General features: G+C 58.1%; 6 protein-coding genes across 6 annotated transcripts; 4 read left to right on the top strand and 2 right to left on the bottom strand.

Annotated features, from left to right (window-relative positions):
* The first annotated feature begins 38 nt into the window (after nucleotides 1-38).
* On the top strand, nucleotides 39-4,407 carry DICSQDRAFT_132832 (uncharacterized protein). The gene is made up of 7 exons (XM_007361847.1): nucleotides 39-374; nucleotides 451-2,133; nucleotides 2,196-3,497; nucleotides 3,557-3,699; nucleotides 3,759-3,781; nucleotides 3,840-3,895; nucleotides 3,954-4,407. The coding sequence occupies exons 1-7, from the start codon at nucleotides 142-144 to the stop codon at nucleotides 4,195-4,197; spliced, it is 3,684 nt and encodes a 1,227-aa protein (XP_007361909.1). The 5' UTR covers nucleotides 39-141; the 3' UTR covers nucleotides 4,198-4,407.
* A 137-nt stretch (nucleotides 4,408-4,544) lies between these two features.
* On the top strand, nucleotides 4,545-9,643 carry DICSQDRAFT_50416 (uncharacterized protein; the record flags this gene model as incomplete). Its single annotated transcript, XM_007361848.1, has 12 exons — nucleotides 4,545-5,229; nucleotides 5,283-5,449; nucleotides 5,519-5,590; nucleotides 5,654-6,677; nucleotides 6,759-6,945; nucleotides 7,010-7,090; nucleotides 7,154-7,269; nucleotides 7,329-7,852; nucleotides 7,908-8,180; nucleotides 8,243-8,596; nucleotides 8,652-9,206; nucleotides 9,284-9,643. 12 exons carry the CDS (start codon nucleotides 4,545-4,547, stop codon nucleotides 9,641-9,643), a joined length of 4,398 nt encoding a protein of 1,465 aa, XP_007361910.1.
* Nucleotides 9,644-10,040: 397 nt separating this feature from the next.
* DICSQDRAFT_98959 (glycopeptide) lies at nucleotides 10,041-11,233 on the top strand. Its single transcript, XM_007361849.1, has 7 exons — nucleotides 10,041-10,207; nucleotides 10,272-10,395; nucleotides 10,455-10,470; nucleotides 10,526-10,605; nucleotides 10,664-10,677; nucleotides 10,754-11,001; nucleotides 11,060-11,233. The coding sequence occupies exons 2-7, from the start codon at nucleotides 10,307-10,309 to the stop codon at nucleotides 11,084-11,086; spliced, it is 474 nt and encodes a 157-aa protein (XP_007361911.1). The 5' UTR covers nucleotides 10,041-10,207; nucleotides 10,272-10,306; the 3' UTR covers nucleotides 11,087-11,233.
* Nucleotides 11,234-12,446: 1,213 nt separating this feature from the next.
* DICSQDRAFT_132843 (uncharacterized protein) lies at nucleotides 12,447-13,583 on the bottom strand. Its single transcript, XM_007361850.1, has 3 exons — nucleotides 13,504-13,583; nucleotides 13,169-13,440; nucleotides 12,447-13,114 (listed from the first exon to the last, which is right to left on the bottom strand). Exons 2-3 carry the CDS (start codon nucleotides 13,322-13,324, stop codon nucleotides 12,977-12,979), a joined length of 294 nt encoding a protein of 97 aa, XP_007361912.1. The 5' UTR covers nucleotides 13,325-13,440; nucleotides 13,504-13,583; the 3' UTR covers nucleotides 12,447-12,976.
* A 342-nt stretch (nucleotides 13,584-13,925) lies between these two features.
* DICSQDRAFT_79293 (uncharacterized protein) lies at nucleotides 13,926-18,370 on the top strand. Its single transcript, XM_007361851.1, has 11 exons — nucleotides 13,926-14,146; nucleotides 14,210-14,224; nucleotides 14,291-14,526; nucleotides 14,589-14,705; nucleotides 14,773-14,865; nucleotides 14,918-15,061; nucleotides 15,114-15,573; nucleotides 15,634-16,067; nucleotides 16,129-17,384; nucleotides 17,451-17,520; nucleotides 17,578-18,370. The coding sequence occupies exons 1-11, from the start codon at nucleotides 14,083-14,085 to the stop codon at nucleotides 17,875-17,877; spliced, it is 3,189 nt and encodes a 1,062-aa protein (XP_007361913.1). The 5' UTR covers nucleotides 13,926-14,082; the 3' UTR covers nucleotides 17,878-18,370.
* A 767-nt stretch (nucleotides 18,371-19,137) lies between these two features.
* DICSQDRAFT_166325 (peptidase C1B bleomycin hydrolase) lies at nucleotides 19,138-21,105 on the bottom strand (the record flags this gene model as incomplete). The annotated part of the gene is made up of 6 exons (XM_007361852.1): nucleotides 19,138-19,152; nucleotides 19,208-19,653; nucleotides 19,745-19,847; nucleotides 19,929-20,285; nucleotides 20,386-20,547; nucleotides 20,698-21,105. The coding sequence occupies 6 exons, from the start codon at nucleotides 21,103-21,105 to the stop codon at nucleotides 19,138-19,140; spliced, it is 1,491 nt and encodes a 496-aa protein (XP_007361914.1).
* Nucleotides 21,106-22,363: the final 1,258 nt, after the last annotated feature.

The raw sequence follows: 22,363 nt of genomic DNA on the forward strand, positions 1-22,363 counted from the left end.
TGGTCGGGCGGAGGTTCGTGGGACGGGAAGAGAGAGCAGGAGCGGGAGCGGGGAGCGGTCGGCCGGACGGCGTCTTGGGCCCAGCTGGAATAATTATTTACCGCTTACTGCAATGCCCTAAAACGGTCGATCGGCATAATCATGAGCGGCCGCGCGCGGTTTGTTGGGCCCTCGGCCACGGTCCGTCCTCCCTTGCCATCGCTCCTCGTCGCCGCCCCTACTCTCTGCCTCTTTTCCGTCTCGTCCTCGTCGACGCTCGCCCCTTCTCATCCCGCGACGCCATCAACATCTCCCCCAACGGCAGTCGGCACAACCTACAGCGCGACCGCCCAGCACCCGCCCCCTGCTGGGTTCTTCCCGCTCACTCCGCAGTCGTGCGTTGCTTTTGCTCTTTCGCTCCAACAAACCGTTCGCGCGTGCTCATTCATCGTCGTCTGCCTTTTTTTCTAGACGGAGTCTTATGGAACTTGTCACTGGTCCTGCCAGAGGCGACTCCAATACACGCAAACAGGCTTGGCCCTCTCTGGGACGCCCCACCATAAACACCTCGGCCTTACCAGCGTCGGGCTCATCAACCACTCCGGTCAATCTCAGCCCCCCTCCTTCCTCCGTCTCTCAGTCCACTCATTCCTCCCCTTGGGCCCCTGAAACTCCTCTGGCGGCCTCGGCCCAATCTCAGACAACTGCATACATGTTGCAGCACCCTGTCTCGCCCATGTCCCATCACGCCGACATGCCTACACAATATAGCTCTCAGCCACCGGCGGGAAACACAGAGTGGGGAAACGTGTTTTCCAACCCTCTCGATCCCTCCACATTCCATAAGCTTGCTGCACAGGGCCTGTTCGCACCTCCCTCTGCGAGCGTGCCCTCGAGTCTTCCTCCGCGATCTAATCATACCCCACATGATTTTGGCGTCAATACCCGTGCGCAACAACTTAATGCGCACGACATCAGCCGCTCAGGCATCCCAATGACATGGTCAAACGTCTCTTCTCCATATGCGTCCCCTCCCGCGACCTCCCACAGAGCCTCCCCGGTTCATCTTCGTTCTGGGTCCGGCGCATCAGCCTCGTACGCTCGTCGTAAATCTCCCGGTGCTGGCGTTTCTCAGTCCTACGGCCCCGTTAACCTGCGACACCCTTCTTCTTCTATGCCTTTGCCCATGTCTCCCTACGATGCCCCAGTAGATTTCAGCCATGACCGGCGGAATTCCCTCAGTCAACAACTGGGAGCAGCGCACGTCGCTGGCTCCAGCGGACGCGGTTCCCTCTTAGCACCTGGGCTCGAAACTCACCTCGACGACCTTTCGACGACCTTCCCCTCCCACAGATCGTCCTTCGAATTCCACTCGCAGCCAGCGCATCACACCCAGCGCTTCGCGCCTGGAATCCCTCCCTCCCTGTGGATGTCATCCACTAACGTACCGTCTTCTTCGTCGAGCTATTCCGAAGCTTCGTTGTTCTCTTTCAATCAGATGTCTCATCCACGACAGTCCTCCATTTCCGAGTCCCTCGTGACTTCGTCGAGTCCTACTGCGTTGTCGCTTCTCGACTCCGGGAAGTCGACCGCGCCTACTTCTGCCTCCAGCCCGAACGAGCGTGTGTTTTCAGAGCTGTTCTCCGACCCGCTGTTTGCTCTCAGACAATCTGTGCACGAGAAGTCCGGCTCACGGCCCTTCGCGTCACCCAAGGTCTCGGGGTCCCCGGAGTTGAAGTCTTTCGATCTCGCAGGCGCGGATGCCGATCCGGAGCAGCTTGCGAGGGAAGACCCGCTTGCGACGCAGGTGTGGAAAATGTACGCTCGCCAGAAAGCGACGCTGCCGCACGCGCAGCGGATGGAGAACTTGACGTGGAGGATGATGGCGCTCGCGCTGAAGAAGAAGAAAGAGGACGAGGGGAGGGAGAAAGAGCGAGCGAAGGAGAAGGACCGGGAGGCAAAGGCGCAGAAGGGCGGTGGCCCGGGGTCCGCGCAGCCCAGCGGTGAGAAGGCGGCTGAGGGAACCGGCCCATCTACCGGTGGGGCAGAGACGGCACAGGAGACGGAGAGAGGGCGAACCATTGATAAAGGGAAGGCGAGGGTGCAGGTTGTTGGTTTTGACGGCGCAAACCAGGACGGCGCAGAAGAGAATGAGTACGTATATGACGTTATTGCGCCATCTTCCGTCTTACTGAGCTCTGTTGTCCACTTATTAGCGAAGTGCCGATGGACTGGCGTGCTATCAGCAGATCCCGTTCGCGAGCGCCTATGGACTGGAGGCCTGCGAGTCGCTCTCGTTCCCGACCACCCATGGGCGGAATGTCCGATCTTCAGAACCAGTTCAAGTTCCCTTCCTCGACGCCACCCAAGCGCGAAGTGACGTCGCCCAGCATCCCCATTCCTAGCTCCGCGGGCCGCCGCAGCCCACATTCCTCCCTCCCGTCCCAGCTCATGCTGCCCGCCGTCTACGAGTCCGCCGGCGAGCATCGCGGCCACTATCCTAACTTTGACTCGTCGTCTCTGTTTCACAGTCCCCTTGCGCACCCATCCTCGCTTCCGTCAACCGGGATCCTCGCCCGCGCGTCCGCATCGACGCAGCCATCTCCGGAGCTCAAGACGTTCCCGAAGCACGTCAGGAAGACGAGTTTTGACCACACCGTTGCCAAAGAGGGCATATTCACAGGCGTGAGTGGCCGTCATCAGGTCAATGGCAAGCCTAGGTCACCTGAAGGTCTTCTTGGCACCAAGCGGCGCGCCGACGCCCCCCACGCAGAGAGCATGTTGCGCGCCGACCCTCCCGCCGGCTTTGACTTACCTCCTCCCATCGACACCAAGGATTTGGATCACCACTATAGGCGGGAGAGTCCCTTCCCTTCTTCGTCGTTTAACTTCAGCGTCCCACCCTCATACGATTCCTTCTTCGACCTCTCCGGCGCCGCGAACAACGGCATGGGAGGGACTAACATGTCTGCCTCTCTTTCGACCCCCAAGGACCACTCGGCTTCTGAACACCAATTTGCAGATTCAATACGCGCCTCGATGAACGGGACATACTCTCCGGCTATGAGCGTCGGCGGCAGTGAGAGTCTTTCTGCCGCAGCAGTCGCCGCCTCGGCCGCTATCACGGAGACATACGCCCAGTTCAACATGACGAACCTGGGCATAGAGGACTATCAGCTCATGAACATGATGTACAGCCCCGTGACGTCCCACGACCTCAACTCGACGTTAGGCTCGAACTCGAACTCGTTTACAGTCGACCCTAATCAGATCCTTCCTCTCGAGCATACTGAGGGTATGTTCCACCGCAGTCCATCGAGCGATGGCTGGGGCAACGGCGTCGGCTCCAGTTCTGGTGCGTCCCCAGAGCCATATAACGTCTCGAACGCGTCGACGCCCCCGTCCCTGGACGGTGCTGCGGGGACGTCTCGCAGCGCGCAACCGCCTCGCAAGATAGCATCAAGCAAGCGCGTAGACAACGCCACACGCGCTGCCGCGAGTGGCGCACAGCGCAAAGGGTGCGTCTTCGTTTGGGTAGTAGAGAGACGACATAGGGCTCACCAGGGTCCACGGGTAGGAGCACGCCTGAGACGGCGAACGGTGCTGGCGGCCAGGGCCGGGTCGGAGGTGAGGATGGAGAGAGCACGCCGACGGTTTGCACGAACTGCCAGACGACGATCACGCCTTTGTGGCGGCGGGACCCCGAGGGCCAACCCCTTTGTATGTTTTCTGCTTATCGTGCTGCCCTGCCTATCGCTGATCGTCTGCGTCCCGTGCAGGCAATGCGTGCGGTCTGTTCTACGTGAGTCGCCGTCTTCCCGTCACGTTTTCCCGGGCTCTCAGCTGACGTCTTGTTGCAGAAACTGCACGGCGTCGTGCGCCCGCTATCCCTGAAGACGGACGTGATTAAGAAGAGGTGCGTCTTCTTCGCCGTCGATCGCGCGGACGTTTGGTTCTGACGGCTTCGGTGATAGGAATCGCGCGTCGGGCACGCCGCACGGGTCGTCGCGGAAGAACAACGCGAACCTGCCGAAGATCGCGGCGCAGAATCGGCCGCGGGCGTCGACGACGAGCTCGATGCCGTCGAATACGCGGCTGTCGCCCGCGAGTCGGGTGGGAGCCGCGGGGGCGTCGGCCTCGCTGAAGCGACAACGACGGACTTCCACGAGTGCTCAGATACAGTCGTCTTCGTCGAAAGACGGCGGTGGGGAGGCTTGAGACGTGTCGTGATGTGATGCTGCTGCCGATGTTGCGGGTTCTGGCGTATTATCCTGCTCTGCTTCTCCTCCATGTGCTCTATCATCTATGCTTGTAATGTGTCTAGAATACTGTGTACTGCTGTGCCCCGGTACGTCTCTCGCGCGACCCCCCACACATGTGTTCCTTTTGCGGCTCAGGAGGGCTACTACGAGTTGTACGATGTGGCTGTAGATGTTATAGATTATTGGCCGAACGGTCATCGCGCACTAGCTGTGTTGTTGAATAAGTATGCGTACCTGGTGGTAATGAGGCGCGGAAATCAGGCTGAAACGGGACGGACGGAGCCAATCGCGGAGGATCTGGTCATGGGAGAGGCCGCAGCTTTGGCAGGGACGGCGACGTGCGCGTCGAGTCGGACTCGCCCACCGTGTCCCAGGCTCCCGACTTCGTGCCCGTCCTCCACTCTGGCGTCGTTCTTCAGGCAGCATTCCCCGCGGTCGTCCGTGCCGCCGTCCTCGTTTCCCTCGGGCCTCCAGCCGATCGCGTCCAAGGACGCCAATGGCCCCGCTGGCCGACGCACCTCCCGCACCGACCTAGATTTCGAGCAGGCTCTCCGCGCAGGCGGCACCGTCCTCCTCAAGGAAGGCCTCGACGTCGATAAGCTCGGCGTGAGCGACAGCTCCAACGCCTCCATCTCTCTCTCCTCTTCTCCTTCCCCGCCTCAGCAGCGGGGCTACCTAGGCCTCCAGCCGGCGACGCCTATCATTGTACCACCCACACCCTCTCCCGGAAATAGCGCCGCCCGCTCGGGCCTTGTTACCGCCACCGACCTCACCTCGCCATCATCGTCGTCGTCGACGAGCGAGGTCTTCTACGACGCGCCCGAGGACATTGACTACCAGACACGGCGGCGCTCTATGTATCGGTCCCCAGGCACTGCAAGCAGCCCGGATCTTGCCACACTCCTTCGAAAAGCTAAAGAACGCGGCAGCGGCGCCGGGGGGAGTCATAAGGACGGGAAGAAGTCGAGCAACTCGTCGTCCAGAGAGGGTAAGTATTGCCATATGCATTCCTATCCTTTCCCTCACTATTATTGTCGCCAGCCCAATCGCCCGTTTCCTCTCCCCAAGTCACCCCTCTCCCCAGAGGCAAGATGAGGTCCTCCCAGAACCTGTCCTTGTCCGACCAGCGCTCCACTGCTAGCAGCGCTGCGAGTTCTGAATGGGTTTTGACCAGCCCAAGGTCGTTTGGGTCCATGAAGGACGGGAAGGTGATTGTGTTTGCTAGTACGCCGTCACCATAGCCATTGACGCTCTCGTTGCAACTCCAGCCTGCAAAGTCTTCTGTGCGGGCGAAGACGTCCGCGTTCTTGGGCAAAATGCTGGGAACAGGCAGTACGCGAGAGCGATCCGTGAGTCTTTACCACCCTTGTCCAACTCCAGACAATAGGATGTACGATACCTTGCGTCCACAGCGCACCCTCACGTCTTCGCCGTCCACGGCGTCCTTTGCCAACTACTCCAGCTCGCCTCTGTTCGACGCCTTTCCTCCTCCTGTTCCGCCTTTACCTAAAGGCACGTCTCGCGTACCCGCACCTGGACCTGCTGACACTGCCGACGTCTTTTCCGCTCCGCCAAGGGGGTCTGGCGACGACAAGCCTCTTCCGCCCATCAGCCATCATGAACGCCCATCGGGGGCGACAGACACATCGGACGATCAGTCCCTTGTGCTGGTCGACTACGAGCAGCGGTCTCGGTCACCCTCTCCAACCCAGACGGTCAAGCAGCGTGCCGGACAACACATCAGGACCCCGAGCAGAACTAAGCGGAGGAGCATGAGCGTCAGCGACGCAGAGATCAAGAAAGCTATGGGGTTGGGGGCTTCGCCAAGCCCGCTCCGCATCTCGACTGACACCAAGGCGCTCGAAGGTTCTCCTGGGTGGGGCACCCGTCTTGAGGGCATCATGTCGCAGTTCAGAGGTGAACTACAGCAGCTCGCGTCTCCGTCTACGTCGCTGGACCTCCGGGACCCTACGACGCCTTCGAAGCGGCCCCTCGCTCCTCGCTCGCAAAGTGACACGATCGCTCCTTTGTCTGTTCAACCCAATGGCCGTCCGACACCAAGGACGGCGGTCACAGCTCCTGCTGAGTTTGGCACCCCTGCCGTCACGCTTCAGACCGTCGCTGGCGGCGAAGAGAATCTCGTAGATGCTGGTTCCTCTGCCCCCAACTCCGCTGTGGAGCCTCCCATTGTTCCGCCTCGTACATCATCTCTAAGCACTCCTTTGCGATCGCGCGCTGGTTCCAATGCTGGGACGTTTCAGCGCTCGTCAAACCCAAAGTATGGCCCACGTTCGCCCTCGAGCCGAATCGGCGGCCCCTCTTTGCACCACGTTCATTCCGCATCTCGAGAATCCAACAGGCTCCGCGTGCAGCATCGCTCTACAGCATCCGCATCGGAGCCGTCCCTCGTCCCGGACCGGGACGACGGTCGCGTCTGTGAGTCACCTTGCGCTTCCCGCAACGTCTCTTCCATGAATAGCTTTGCTGACTCCCATGCAGTGCCGGGCCTTTCCGCAGTTTCGCAACAAGACCTCACGACGAACGACCTCGTGCTAGCACGCTTCTCGCTGCGCAGCTCGCCTGGGAGACAGCAGGAGGAAACCGCCGACCTCGACAACAGAGGCAAGGAGCTTGCTGCCCGATGCTGGGCAGAAGACGAAGAGTTCTTGCCGAAGGATAAAATCGCCGAGTGGCTTGGCGGACAGTGCGTATATGGCATAGCGGTGGTGGAGACCCGGTCCGTGTCGACGCGCTAACGGACATTGCAGGAGCCTCATCAACAAGACGGCCCTGCGCCACTACGTAAACAACTTCGACTTCTCAAATCTCCGACTGGATCAGGCATTCAGGTGCGTTGCTGCAGTGCACGCAGCGGTTCCGACGCGTGTCGCTGACATATGGCTCCGTGATAGACGGTTGTGTGCGAAGCTCTATCTGAAGGCGGAAACGCAGCAGGTGGACCGTATCCTTGAGGAGTTCGCGCGGCGGTATTGGGAATGCAACCCGTCTTCCATCCTGGGGTCTGCCAGTATGTCTGCCTCACCTGGACGTCTCTGAGTTCCAGTCTAACGCGTTGAATCTGTGCAGGCGTCGTCCATGCTGTTTCATATTCCGTGCTCTTGCTCAACACCGATCTCCATGTCGCAGAGCTCGCAAACCGCATGTCCAGGAACCAGTTCGTGCGGAATACGATGAACACCATCCAGCTTCAGCTACGACCGGACGAAATGGCGTCGAGCATCGATCTCACCTACGACGACTGGAGCAGCATTCGAGGCAGTTCTGACCCCGGCGACACTGTGCGTGCCAAGGCGAAGCGGAGCGACAGTATCACCAGCTGGAACAGCGTCACTCGGGAGGCGCTCTCGCCTTCTGCAGGCACGCCGGTCAATTCCTCCGGACAGTTGACGCTCGCATCCACAGACCCCATCGGGTCGTCCTCGGCGAACCAGAGCTCGGTGTCCGTCGGGGCGTCGAGCAACGCCGATGGCAAGCAGAGCCTGGAGAATAGTGCTAGTGCCCTGCCGCCTCCGACGGCGTCGGCACCCTCGTCTGCGCCCGGGGTCATCTTTGACCGTAATTGGGAGTTGGATATCGAGAATATGCTGAAGGTGAGGATTGAGGCTAACTTATGTGTGTCATCCTGGGATACTGATTCGTGCGTAGGAAATCTACAATGCGGTAAAGGCGCAACAGATCCTCCTTCCCACAGGCAATATGCTCCTAGCTCGATCGTCAACATCGTCGTTGAGCCCTCACGGGACGGTTCTTCGGAACCGAAGCGTCCGCACTCAGCAGGACCGTCTGACGACGCTCAAGCGCGGGAGTATCCGGGGCTTGCAGTCCATCTTGGGTGCTCAAGGCCACAGTCCGTACAGCAGCGGCAGCAGTATCGACGGACGTGCCAGCCCTGCACCGAGCTTCGCGACGTCGAACGAGGTAATGCACCTGCACCGTCACTAACCGTTCTCCGCGGGGCATCACTGATTCGTCAGAAATAGGGTATGCATGGTTCTTCTGTGTCGTTCTTGGCACCCGCGCTCGGCTTCGCGTCCAATCTCTCTCACACAATCATCCGTGAGCAGAGAGAAGACGACGAGCATAGTCTCCGCAGCGATACCTCTTCGACCACCGACATCAGCATCACTGACGAGGAGCTAGCGCTTCTCGGGCCCCCGTGGGCAAAGGAGGGTATGCTGTGCCGGAAGCAGTACTGGGAGTGCGCGGGGAAGCGGGCCAAGTCGAAGGCGTGGATGGATGTGTTTGTGGTCATCCAAAAGGGCGAACTCAGCATGTTCACATTCGGCGAGCACGGGCTGGGCGGCTCCAGTGTTGTTGGTGGCGGAAACTGGCTGGTGAGTATCAGTCAATGTCGAAGAGCCGCTCTGGTCAACATTGACCTTGAAACAGGAAAATGCGACGCCTGTGGGGACACTGCTGCTCGCCCATTCGCTCGCCCATGCGCTGCCTCCGCCAGGCTACAACCGACAGCGCCCGCATTGCATGGTGCTGACGCTGTCGAACGGCGGCGTGTATTTTTTCCAAGCCGGCACAGAGGAGCTCGTGAACGAATGGGTGTCAACATGCAACTATTGGGCGGCGAGGCAGAGCAAGGAGCCTCTCGTCGGCGGTGTCTCGAATATGGAATACGGTTGGAGCCGCGTTGCAGATCCGGTCACCCGTGGCCGCTCCATCTCGGAAGACGACTATTCTATCCGGGACACGGACTCGCAGAGCGTTCGCAGCGGGCGTAGTCGTTTCAAAGACATGGCCGCCACCGTGCGCGCGGACAAGTCGCCATGGGCTGACAGGACGTACATCAACGAATGGAAGCCACCGCTTCCGCCGTCCGTGCCGAGCACACATGACGAGGAGACCCAGCTGGAAGCGCTACAGAAGCACGTCGCGCATCTGAAGGAAGATCTGCAACAGCACAACGAATTGAGGACTCCGATGACACAGCTGGTGAGTGCGGCGCACTGCGGTCTGATGCGCCGTAGGCTCGCGTTCGGCAGTTCGCTAACGTGCATATTGTCGACTAGTACCAGCCGCGTTCGTCCAACGCCCAGAAGGCGATGACCAACTGGGAGAAGAAGTCGCAGTATCTGTTGACGGAGATAGTCAAATACGACTCTTACATTGACTCGCTCCAGGCGGCGATGTCCCTGCGGCTCAGAAAGCGAGGCGAGAAGGCGCTCGAGAAGGCTCTCGTCACCTCCTCGCCCAGCCCAGACGATGCTGCGGGGCCGAAAGCCCGATGGAAGGGTCAGCCCGACGAGGATACAATTGAGGAAAGCGAGGAGCCGCCGCCCAGTGCCGGTATCGTGCCGTCGCCTGTGCGGATGCAGCACCACCGACGTGAGATAGCGCAGGTGGGCGCCGACGACGATGTGGACGACTGACGTAGCGGACATGATCTCTGATTCTATCATCTTCTAACGCCTATGCCATGTGGATGTGGAGTCGTACTCTGAAGGGCGCGATTGGATGCAGGTCGTGTATGATCTTGTGGTAGTGATTCTTCTCTCTTTTTTGTGACGCACATATTTTATATGGATACCCATAACTCTGTAATACTGTGAACAGTATATGATGCCTTGTTGCTTCTGGGGTACGAGCGTGCAGCGCAGACATGCGGGCCACGGAGATGTCTGGACCTGTGTGGCGGTGGGCGTTGAGTAAACAGAAGGTGCCGATCGTACCCTGGATCTCGGCGACCAGTCTGGCTTCTTTTGGATACCGATCACCGGCGCCTGTCGCCGCGTACAGAGCCATCACCTGCAAACAGACATGCGGTCACTGATGTCAAACAGCAAAAGATTCATTGCTAAGTACCACTCGATTTCCGGCCTCGCCCATACAGTGCTGCGATGTCATGAACAGCCGATGGGTTTCGCATGTGCGTTGTTCTCAAGCTCAGGATCTGGGGTCCTGTTACAAGACCTATAAAGCATGGTGAACGCGATGTTGGTCAACCAGCCCGCCCTCACTCCTTTGTTGCCTGTCTCTGATCTCTTTTGCATTCGCCAGTCGAATCAGACTCTCGTAGACGTTAGTTCATCACGATGTTCAAGTTTGTCGCCTCCGCTCTTGCCCTCGCCGCCCTGGCTGGCTCCGCCCTCGCCGAGACGCACACCATCACCTTCGACAACCGGTAGGTCGTGTTTCGTGCTCTGAAAGCTGAACGAGACTCTCATTGCAAGTCTTCGACAGTTGTGGTTTCGGAACTGTATGTGGCGATGCCAGAAACGACGATCAATACATGAACTGATGATCCGCCACAGCCTACTCTGATCCAAAACGGACAAGTCCTCTCGACCGGCGGTGCTTATACTACCAACGGTCCTATCACCGCTGCTATCGCGTAAGTCACCTTACACGCATTGTATTTGCATTGCAGGTGTCTTGACGGACCTCCTTAGTTATCTTCAGACCGGTATGCTTTACCCAATTAAATGTTCGAGTGTTGCCCAGTAACGCTGACTGCTGTGATCTGCTTCGACCCCCTACAGGAAACTGCGGCTTCAACGGGGATAACTGTTTGCTCGTCGAAACGACGCTCGTCAACCCCACGTCTCCTGGCGCTGGCTCGTCGACCGACCTCAGCTTGATCGCCCCTCATGCGTTCAGCGTTACTTCAGGATTCGGCTACTACAACGGCTGCGACGGCGCGGGGGCGAACTGCGACAACGCTAACTGCCCCACTGCCTTCCGCCAGCCCGACGACACCCAGGTCCAGGTTCAGTGCGAGAGCAACGACGTAAGCATCAAGCCTCCGTTGTGCTCTGAGTAGTAGTGCTGACATACTTCGTGTATAGGTCAACCTCGCCATCACCTTCTGCTAAAAGAAGGTGACACGTCTCATTACTCATTCATGCCACGGGCTATATAGTTTTAATGGTGGAGGGTCACACATTTAATGTTATTTAGTATCTTGCCTCTGGCCCGGCGAACATAGCCGAACGTACCATAATGATATCCGAAGTTTCCGCTCGTACATGTGGGTAAGATGTTTCACGACCGATGGAGACCATCAAGAACATTCGATACGGGGATTCGAGAGGCCAGTCTTCATAAGCGGGTGTCGAGGGAAATGCACTCTAGTAGGCTGTACATAGAGCGGGTTGAACTGACCGTCGTTCATTCTGTCAGAGGTCTGCGACCAGTGTGGGCAACCGCACCGCAGCTTGGCCAAGCATGGCATATGTAGGAGGGAGTCCCTCGGAGCACTTACCGGACGTTCACCATTTCCGACAATACAGATGTGAGTTTTCGAGTAGCGCCTATTGGCAACCGGCTCTCAAATTACATAGGTTAGCGACATCCACAGAACCATGAAGGGATTGTCTCCACGACAACGATATTGGTGGTAAAGGTGAAACTCCTCATTCCTCTAGATCTTCGTGGGCTTTCATTGTAGATAAAATATGGGAGCTGTGGGATGTCACGAAGGTGCGAGTCATAACTTGAACATGCAGTTTCCTACCCGCTACCTAAACCGCACGAGAATCCTTCGGTACATGGCATGGGCCCATCATGTTGATCAGTAGTAACAGCTGGTGTGGTTTCAAGCCAGGCCCTCGTCGTGTCCACAGTATATGTACGTCACTGAAGTCGACCTCTAGTACAACTCACTCAGAGCCCACAGGAATGGTGCTAGACGGCCCCCAGTCCGAGTCATTTCAGTCGTCGTGACTAAGCCGGCTTCGGCGTTGTTTTGTCTTATTGTGCAAAGGCTTCTGATCCTAACACAACCAAACAGGTCTAAACCTCCAGTTACGACGGATTAGTGCAGGGTTGGTCTGGTCCAAGTACTGACTACAGCGGTTGCATGTCCATAAGTAGGCCCCTTTAGAAAACCGGGCTCAGCTTGGTTAGAGGGCCGACCAAGATGCGAGTGCGATCCGCCATTCAAGAAGCTGGAGGGCCCCACCGAGGGCCTTTGAGACGGTGGGGGGTCAGAGCGTCTGGCTAGCCCGCATATGGTTTGGCTCACAACCGACTTGAGCAAGTACTTCGAGGAAGCCTATGCAGGTGCAAACAGCTGTAAATCGCCCGTAGCCGCTCAATAAGGCGAGTAAGGCTTCGGTCGGCTACTCGCAATTTGGCGGGGAAAGCTAACCCTTACTGGAGTTGCACACGAAGAGGTGACATTACCATGACTTTTGTTCATACAGCTCATTAGACTCCTGGTGATCGACAGAGAGATTGCTTGAAAAATGACGATATCTAGAAGCCCTATGCCCTCTGGCGTTATACGGATAGACTCCGTTAACCTCTACATCATGTATTGGAACCCAGAGTAGGTATGGCTCTGTACGCGATTGAAAGCCTGAGAGCGCAAAGCGAGCCGAGCATCCATGCACGTGTGATCTATATCATTGACCTGTTACGGTCTGCAGGATGGAGGACCTCAGTAGTAGTGCCGAAAGTTGGGACATCGCTCGCATCCCTGCAATCGCCTTTCCCACTAACGCAGGTCCATTGAGCGATGATTCCCTAGATGACAACCTCACTACTTACCGATAGCAGTGTTGTCAGCACGTCAATCCTCTAGGCTACCATACCCATACTCAAGGAAACCAATGCTTCACTGAAACCTAGCAATTCCTTTTAGGCCACGCGTTGACTACCCTAGCTGCCCACTAGGACGTTCGATGTTTGCATTGTGGACATGCCCAAGTCAATTCGCCACCAAGGCATGGCCCTGCTGCTATCCCCTTAGTCATCGGCGACTATTGAGCACCGCGTTCTGAGCTCAACGTGCTCGTGACAGAGCTGCTGTCGCGAGCACATTGAGCTTGGAACGCTGTACTTGTACGATGCCACCGCGAGCGTGCTGCTGTAGCACCTGTAGGCGCCCGCAAAAGCAGCTACGCAATATTATCAACTTGGTGCTGCTGAGGACGACTCGATACTTAACGCACCGAAAAGTATACCGCTGAGCTCCGGGTCTTGCGGGACTGAATGGTCCCGGCCACGCTTGCTGTAAAGCCTGAGCCGAAGCGTTGGGCGATGCGTGAGACGTCAAAAGGGCCGGTGGGGACGTGGGCGGATGTGACGACGATATGCCAAGGCGGCATTCAGCATGATGACCGTGATGGGCGCCCTCGTACGCTCGACTCCGGGGCCAAGGAGGTTGCCAATGAGATGGCCTGTGAGCAGTCTTGCGACGTTTTATACATTCTTGACCCGGATGCTAACGGCGGTTTACGCAGCACAAGTCAGGACCTAGATTCCTTGCGATACGACAGAGACTCACTGTTGGTGTCGAATACATTCGCATCACCCCTCCTTCTTCAGCCATCCTAGATGTAAGTAGAGTAGAGTCCTGGCCAAGGATGAGTGAAATCTGGCCGCTGCCGAGACGGAGAATGGAGGCGATATGAGTGCGGTGCCGACCCGATCATGGCCCCTATAAGTCGATCGGTCGCTGCGGCCAGAAGCAAACATCTGTTCGATCGCGCATGTGTGCAGCAATGGGAAAGAGGCACGGCAGACGGTTCACCATTCGCAGCAGAGGTGGGGGGACCCAAGGAGCCTTGCTGAGAGGCGTGCAGGCTGGAGGCACTGATATGGGAAGCGCCCGATAACGGCAAACAGGGGACAACAGGAATCCGAACATGCGCCCGCCTCGAGGCCGCAAACTCTGGACCAAGTTCATATTCCCTTTCCTCCGCTGTGTGACCTCACTCGACCGCCCATACCTCTGTCTGTGCTCTTCCGGATACCTTATCGTCTCCTTCCTTCCTCTGTATATCTACCCTTGCTTGTCCGCGCGATCAACACCTGCTGCACGCCAGCTTAACCCTCACCCAATCCTATTGTGAACCCATCAATCATGTCTGCTGTTGGCAATGGCCAGGGCAGCTTGCATACTCTCATGATGCGGTCCAGCACTCCCGGTACGCCTCATGGCCCCTCTGTGATGAAGCTGGCTCTGATTGACTCCCCGTTTTTGCGCGCAGCATCGAATGAGAAAGGTGCGATCCTGCTTGCCTTGGCAGCATTTGCATGCGTAAACTTATGAACGCGCGCGCGCGTAACAGTCCTCTTATACCTCGAAGGATTGAACCAGAATCCGCCTGATGACGACATGCGAAGCAGTCTCACCACTTCAGACGTCCTCCGCTCCCCCCGTTCCAAGAGCAAGGCCGCGAGCAGCGTCCGGCAGCTGGAGCAGTTGGCGGGAGACGATGAGAATGGTGGTGAAGACATCAGGTCTGACGTCCAAGAGCATGCATCTGAGCTGGGCCGCACCATACCCATCCACACGACTGGCATTGTGAGTATCATCGTCCATTCCGCGTTGTCCGGCGACCCATCCTACCCGTCTTGGCCTTCCAGCCTGACCACGAGCCTGGCCCTGGCGACCCCCCGGGTCCCAAATTCGAATCGTACGGGTCTTCATTTGGTAACTTTGGACCCCTGCCCCGGGAGAGTTTCAACGGTAGGAACGGCATTGTGCGTCTTTGGTTCCTGATGCGCGTGCTTCCTTCTGGGAACTAACGCAATCACGCCTTTCCTGTAGGCCAGTCCGTCCAAGGCTGCTGCCGTACCCCTCCCCGAGACGACCGTCGGGAGCCCAGGGTCACCCACAGAGAGCCATCCCAATCCGTTTTCGGTAAGGTGCTTCTAACATACAGTTCGTGACAACGACGTCTGACAATAGATAGCAATTTGGCATGGCGCCTGTGACGACAACAGGCATCGCTGGTGCGGCGTCGTATGCAGGCGCGCCCAGCGGCGTCGGGTCTAGAAGTCGTCATGTTACGTCCGCCAAAGCATCTCAGAAGGCTCCTTCCGTCGCTGAGAATGGGGTTTGTGCATCAGGCGCATTGCGATCGCACCATATGAACTGATGTGCCACAGGTCGTCTCGCCAAAAGCCGCCTCGCGCGCACTTTCTCCCGCACGCACCGGCACGGCCGCGGGCGCAGCACCCGAGCGGCCGTGGTCGCCTCGGACCGCTGCTTCTCAGAACCAGTCTGTCAAGTCGCGGAACACTCAGAAGACCCAGCGCACGCAATATCCGCCCTTGCCGGAGTCTGTCCTCGATGACGGCCAGCGGACCAATAAGGCGTACTCCATTGCCCCTTCCGAATCTGCTTCACAGATCGGGACAAGACGCCTGCGCCAGCAGCAACAGCTCCTGGAGCAGCAGCAGAGGGAGAGGGAAGAGGAGCAGAGGGAGCGCGAGCGCGATCTGGAAAGACAGAGGCAAACTGCGCGCACGCCGTCCCATAAACCGACGAAATCGGTGAAGAGCACGACGGAAGTGAATGGGCATCATGGTTCTGGTGGCACGGGGTACGCGAAGTCGCAGAGTGCCGGTAAGGACAGTCAGTCGCAGTATCGTGTGCGCATCTCTAACATGTATCCGTTCATTCAAGCCCGGTCGCAAGCTCCGATGTCGCCTCGAAGCCAGGCAATGTCAGTGTCTCGCGAGCGCAGCGTCGCCCCTACTGAGGGCGCTCGGTCCGTCGCGCCGCCCATGTCGCCCGCGCGATCCAGACACACCGCGCACGATCCCGATACCACACCGACGCCATCTCGCGCCGCCACGCCGGAGAACCCTCTCAGTGCCGAGGAGCAACGCCTCGTGCAAAGCGTGCTTGACGTCCCCCGGACACGTACCTCTTACGCCCTGTCGGCGATGGCTCCCTCGGCTCTTGAGCCTGAGGTCCAGAACTCGCATTTCCACGATATGGAGCTATGTCAGTTGCTCCATGCGTTAGACCAGCCCATGGGTGAGCCCGTGAAGAAGGCGGTTCGGAAGGCTGTCAGGGCTCGTGTCAAAAAGCTTGGTATGAAGTATGACAACGAGGTCAGCACCCGACGTCTTCCAGCATTCTGCTCGGAAGCTAAACACAACTTACCTTCCGTAGTCCATCAAAGCCTATCGGAAATCGTATCATGATCATGACCCCACCGTACATCTCATCCCCTTGCTGACGGGCGCCAGCTCGAAGCGCTCGGGTGTTGGTCCTGCGGGACAAGAGCCGCCGGAATGGGCAAAGGAGCTTCTCCAAGGCTTCATCAACATGCAGAACCGCATCGACGCCCTCGCACCCAAGATCGAAAAGAGTCTGCGTTCTTCTCGCGGAGGCTCTTACGTAACAGAGCGCGCGAACTACTCGAACGGACACCAGCACTACGAGGGTTCTGAGATGGACGGCGGATACGAACAGAGCCAAATGACGCAGGACATCCACCAGCATCAGACAGGCGACGAGTCCATGTACGTGTCTGGCGAGGGGGAGATGATCCGGGATTCAACACATCTGCACACCCTCCCTGGTTCCATGCACCACCACGACGGCTCCATGCATGGCGCGATCAGGGAGGAGGACATCTACGAGGACGAGGAGGAACACCACTTCGCAGATACCGACGCCGACACGCGCGGACTAGACGTCGACTACGGCGGCCAGGATCGCGAGAATTCCCCCGGGCAACAGTACCTCGAGCAAGAGCTGTACAAGCTCCGGATCAAGCCTACTGGGAGTCAGTCCGTAGCCACACACAAGACGTGGGAGCTCCATAGGGATGATGGCGGGGAATACGACGAGGATGCCGACGCGCAAGCGGCCATCACCGAGTCGGGTCTCCCTGAGATCCCAGACGGCAACACGGGCGGGTATACCGACCGCCGCGGCTCGCCTCCACTGCCGCCTATCCCTGCTGACACGCATGTCGAGATGCTTCCCATCGACCACGGGCAAGTATGGCAGCAGAACGAGTACGGCAGCGAGCCGCGAATGCTACCCCCCTGGCAGCGGATCCACCAGCGTCTCTTAAGCTGGGCGATCGTGTGGCCGATGACCGAGCTCGACAACGCAGTCAACAGCTGCAGCCGCGGGATGCAGGTCGACGAGATTGCGCTGAGCATCTGGTCGACGCAGACGTACAAGCGGTACGTGCGCGCGAAGATGACCGACTCGCCGCCCGGGCGCGTCGACCGCCTGTTCGTGCCGCCGAATATGGCAGACGCGATCAGTACCGCTGTGTACAACGGCCGGCACGGGGACGCCTGCGGGATGCTGCGTGACCTTTGGGCGCCGTTCGGGCTGGAAGGCATCCCGAGGTTACTGATCGTGCTGGCGAAGCACCGGAACGACGACAACCACTGGGTTGTACATCGGTGAGTTGTCGCGTCAATGCTAGATTCATTCACGCGTAGCATCTGTGCTCACGACGTATTTCGCAGCTTCTCTCTCCCTGATGGTTCCCTGACCACCTACGATACCTACCCCGAGCGATGCTTGCCTGATGGCCGTGTGAGTCCCACAGTACACTAATGCCGCGATGCCTATCACTGACAGATGCCCATGCAGCCCCTTGGATGGTGGTTCGCCATCCGTATTGCCTGGCCAGATGCTATCTATCCCAGCCCCGATCACTTAATGCAAAAGATGGTGCGCCTCCACCGTCCGATGCAGCTCCCCATAGAGAACTCCGTCGCCGCGGCTGGTATCTGGCGCAACCTCTTGATGGGCTCAAGAGCGGAGCGCAGCCTCGATCTAGAGCGATTACGTGATCTGATCAGCACTGAGGTGAAGAACCTCAGGCAGCGGAAGATCATGGGCAAATTATCTATTGGCGCGCCCCGGCCTAATTGGGAGGACATGAACTGAGGTGCTCAGTGGGGCCCTCAGTCGGGTTCGTGCTCTACGTTCCAGACGACCTAACGACGACTACCTCACGACACGACGAAGTGGTTTCGAACGGTGTGCTTTGCTTTGGCTGCCATCATCCCACCCCATCTGCTCTGCGAGTCGGGTTGTTGGACGGACTGTGAGAGAGGGAAGCGCGTCTCGTGTACATTATCTGTAAACCATCGGCGCGCCGCTTCTCTTCCTCACGTCATCTCAATCAATTGTTTATTACTTCCTGCTTCCGGACCCCTTTCTCTCATGCAACAATGCTGGTTATGAGCCCCTTCGTATCCCGTGCTCACACCCCGATCGTACCCGAACTCTGTTATACCGCTTATTGGATCCCCAAAGAACGGTTAAACTTTACGTAGTGTCGCTTTCCATAGACCACTGGCTCGCGGGCCCTTGTCATACTCTGCATGTACCTACTCCGCGTATCGTAGTAACGAGATGACGACTTGCTTCATACCCCACTCCGTCTTCTGCGTGCCTTGCGCTAGACTGAGGCTCGCGATGTGCTGACCTATCGCCAGGCTGCTCAATCAGTTGGCAGCAGTTGCCAGAGTGACTCTCGTCTCGCCGGGCGACGTTGACTTGACATACACCGAGATCTCCATTGATGCGGGCCAACCATGTCTGCTGCTTTCCTGGGTGCACTGTCCGGTAGATGCACAAGCAGGTTAGAGGGTTGCGGGAGGCCCGGCAAGCCGCTTGGTCCAAGGAAATCTTGCAAAGAAAGTGGTAGTGGTAAGGACAACAACCGCGCCCATGGTGCGCCCCACGATCAGGTCGACAACTACTACATTCATCACCTTCTGAAGCTCCGGAGGGTCGAAGAGGACCGCAAGTTCGCTACTGACGGATCAACAGCTTCCTCAACGACCTTGCGCTTCATCCCAGACGGCGCACAATCTCTGCCGCCCTTCGTCACGTCCATGACCGAGCTCGTCGAGGTGGGCTCCACGAGGCCTGCCTCTTCCTCTTATGCGGACAGTTCAGACGGACTGGAGATGACGTATGCGGAGGGAGGAGGCCTGAGCGACACCAATTTTGATGAAGGTTGGGCTCAGTACCTCAGACTCTTCATAACGGCAACCACACGATACCCAAAACGCTGGTATCGAAGAGATTTCGCGCATGGACGCTGTATGATTCTACTATATGCCACGCACACGAGCAGGTTTACCCTATTGTACACTTGAGAGTCCGGCCGGTAACCTTGTATGATACGCACGCCCTTTACGCCAACGAGCCCTGATACATGCTCATCCATCAGCGGACCACCAATCCATACAGAGCGCGCACTCACCATAGGGTCCCACGCAGGGAGCACAACCCTCTCCTCACCCTCAAACACCTTCACCAGATCCTTCGGCGCGAGCTGCTTCGGGATAACTACCTGGTACACCCATTGCTCAAACCACCGGTCGCTCATCACGAAGTACCCCTTGTCGCCCACGTCCGGCCCCCACGAGTTCTCGACCTTGTACCGCACCGGGTTTCCCTCCTTGTCCAAGTGCACCCCGGAAATGACCATCGCATGCGTCATCGACGACTCCTGCGTGCGCAGCCGGTCGGCCTTCGAGAGCCCGAAGGAGATGTCGAACGCGGCCTCGTACGTGAACAGCGCCTGGTCCATGATCCCGAGCTGGCGGTCCGAGAACTGGCCGACGTCGCAGCCGAAGAAGACGGGGTGGCCGGCCTTGAGCTGGCGCACGACGGCCTGCTTGAGGTTGTCGATCTGCGTGTTCACGTCTTCGAGCCCGGGCGTCAGCTTAGTGCATGTTTTCCCAATACGCGAGAGGGATCGATGTGCGGATCAGCGCGGTGGGGATGAGGGACTTACAGAGCACCGGGCGGGCGCCCCAGAGGTTCCCGAGCTTGTCGACCGTGTAGAGCTTGCCGTAGTCATTCCGCGGATCGTGGATGAGGGAGAACGACTCCGCCGGCTACATGGTACGCACGCGCCGTATCAGCACCCATTGTTTGCCTCCCTCTCTTATCAGGTTGCGCGTGCGCTCGTCACTTACCGAATACTTATCATATGCAAACGCATTGTAGAACTCCTTCGGAGTCCCCGTCCACGAGCCGGCCTTCCCGCTCTTATCGTAGTAGTCCCACGTGAACGCCTCGTCCGGCTTCGGCACCGCGCCCAATGTCGCACTCATCACGACGTACACCTCCTTCAGAAGTTCTTCCTTCTTCGCGCGGAGCGCTGCGAGAAGCGCGGCGTCGGAGATTGCGGAATTGGAACGGAGGGAGGCCTTGAGCGAGCGCAGGATGAGTGCGTGCTCGCGGAGCTTTGTCTTGAGGATGGTGTTGAGGGGGGAGGAGAGGGAGGAGTGGAGGGACTCGGGATAGACGGGTTGCGGGACGATGCCGTAGGTCTGCGGGCGTGTGAATTCATGCGCGTATTTTTTGTACATGAAGGAGCGAGGAGTTGAGATGACAGCGTGAGCGGGGCGGAGAACGGGAGACAGAACGCACCTCGAGGAGGTTGACAGCCATGTCCCACTGGCCGCCATCACTGATGAGCTCCTTGGCAAGGTATTGCACGAGGCGGTCATCCACAGGCAAGTCCGCGTTCTCGATCGAAAGCTCGAGGTAGTAGTTGGCCTTGTTCAGTTTGTCCCAGAAGAACAGGTAGGACTGCAGATACAGATACCAAAATTAGCGCGCCGCTATACATGGCGAAAATGTCACACCCGTCCGCCCGCGTAACGTGTCCTCCTCCCTCCGTGTGTACGGGGCTGGGAGCTTCGGGCTTCGGGCGACCGGTTATCGGCGAACAGAACGCACCTGGGACAGCTGGAACTCCTCCAGGTTCAGCTTCTTCATCACATTGTACCGCAACACGTTCGTCGTCGCGAACAGCCAGCAGCGCCCGGAGCTCTTCTGGCTCGTGATCGGATTCGTTTTGAAGTCAAGTTCGAGGTTGAAGACATGCGCGTCCGCGACGCGCGCCTCGCGCTTGACGAGCGTCTCACGAATGTCGGTGTGGTTCAGAATCGAGCGCGAGAGCTGGAGCTTCGGCGACTGCGCTACCACGTCCTCCCAGTGATCGACGTGGCCGAGCTGGAGCGCGCCGTCTTTGGAGAGCGGGGCTGAGATGCGGACGTCGGAGAAGGACTGGAGGAGACCCTTCTCGGAGTCGTGTGACTGGCCTTCGGGGGTGGCTTGGGTGGCTTTGGACGGTGCGGATCCCATGTCGACGCTGAGTTAGGCTGGGCAACAAGGACGGGAGGTGCGTAGAGAGCTGACGAAGTCGTAGTCGACGCTGCCATAGATAAGTACTTTCTCGGGCCTCGGCGTGCCGTGCCGCTTATTGGGAGTGCAACCCATGGGCATGCGCGTTGTCGATACCTGTGCACTGAGGTTCGAGCAGTCGTGTGGGTTTTCCCCCTGTGGTACCTGTGGGGTGTTCAATGACTGTTGCGATAAATGCGAGGAGCCTGATTGGCTACGCACCATTCGTGGTATCATCGGGGATTTCGCCATAAGACGAGTAGGACTGTAGTACTATTAGTATGATATTAAGATAAGGCTACGCGGCGTACGCCTCAGTAGCATCGCTGAGCCCGACGCATTGCGAAGGACGCCGGCGGCGGCTCGGTCGACGATGTACCTGTGCTGCACCGAGTCTGGCTTGTTTCGCTTGTGGGTTTATCGGGACAGAATTCAAAAGGCGGCTGGTATCCTCAGTACTTGCTCTCACGGTGTGTTCTCGACCCGGGCCGCAGCCCGTCCCGTTGTCCACGCCTTTGACTGCCGTCACGGTCGTTCTGCTTTGAGCATCAGGCTCTTTCTTGTCGTCATGCGGGGGGCTGTATCTGTGTTGTGCCGCTACCAGCAGTCTTGCGCATCGAACACGAAGGAGTAGCGAGCATCTCTGTGCGAAGCAAATTCCTGCCACTTTTTGAAACAGCTAGCAGCTAACCGTCGCACAGTCGGTATCTCGACACCCACAGCCAAATATAGCGTTCAATCGGACCTTCTATCATAGAAGACTTTGATGCCCTGCGCGAGACCGTCCCTTTGAGCACCCGGGGTGACAGCCTCGTCCTTGGCTATCGCGTCGCCGAGATTAGTCGCGTTATTCGGTGATCGACCTGCGTCATAACCGACGATGGCGCCTTTCATTACACGCTAAAAAGCGATGGGATAGCGGTCCACGACGTCGATGAAACCACTCAGACCAAAAGCGCGCAAAAATGTCTCGAATGCCAAAATCCTGTCACGGAAAACGTTCCACGAACAATGTCCACGAGGGTCAATTTCAAGTATATGCTCGTCGCCATGACCTCAGGTAGCCCACCGCAGTACCTCAGTTGCGGCCCAGTTTCAGATACGTCCCTAGCACCTAGACGCGATACAGCGCCCGCCCTTCACTCTGTTCTCTTCCCCATTTCCATGATATCCCCTTCCAGAGGGCCAGATCTTGTCTGTGTTTCTCATGATTGCTGAT

This window comes from Dichomitus squalens (genome assembly GCF_000275845.1).
Source record: "Dichomitus squalens LYAD-421 SS1 unplaced genomic scaffold DICSQscaffold_3, whole genome shotgun sequence".
Taxonomy (NCBI): Eukaryota; Fungi; Basidiomycota; class Agaricomycetes; order Polyporales; family Polyporaceae; genus Dichomitus; species Dichomitus squalens.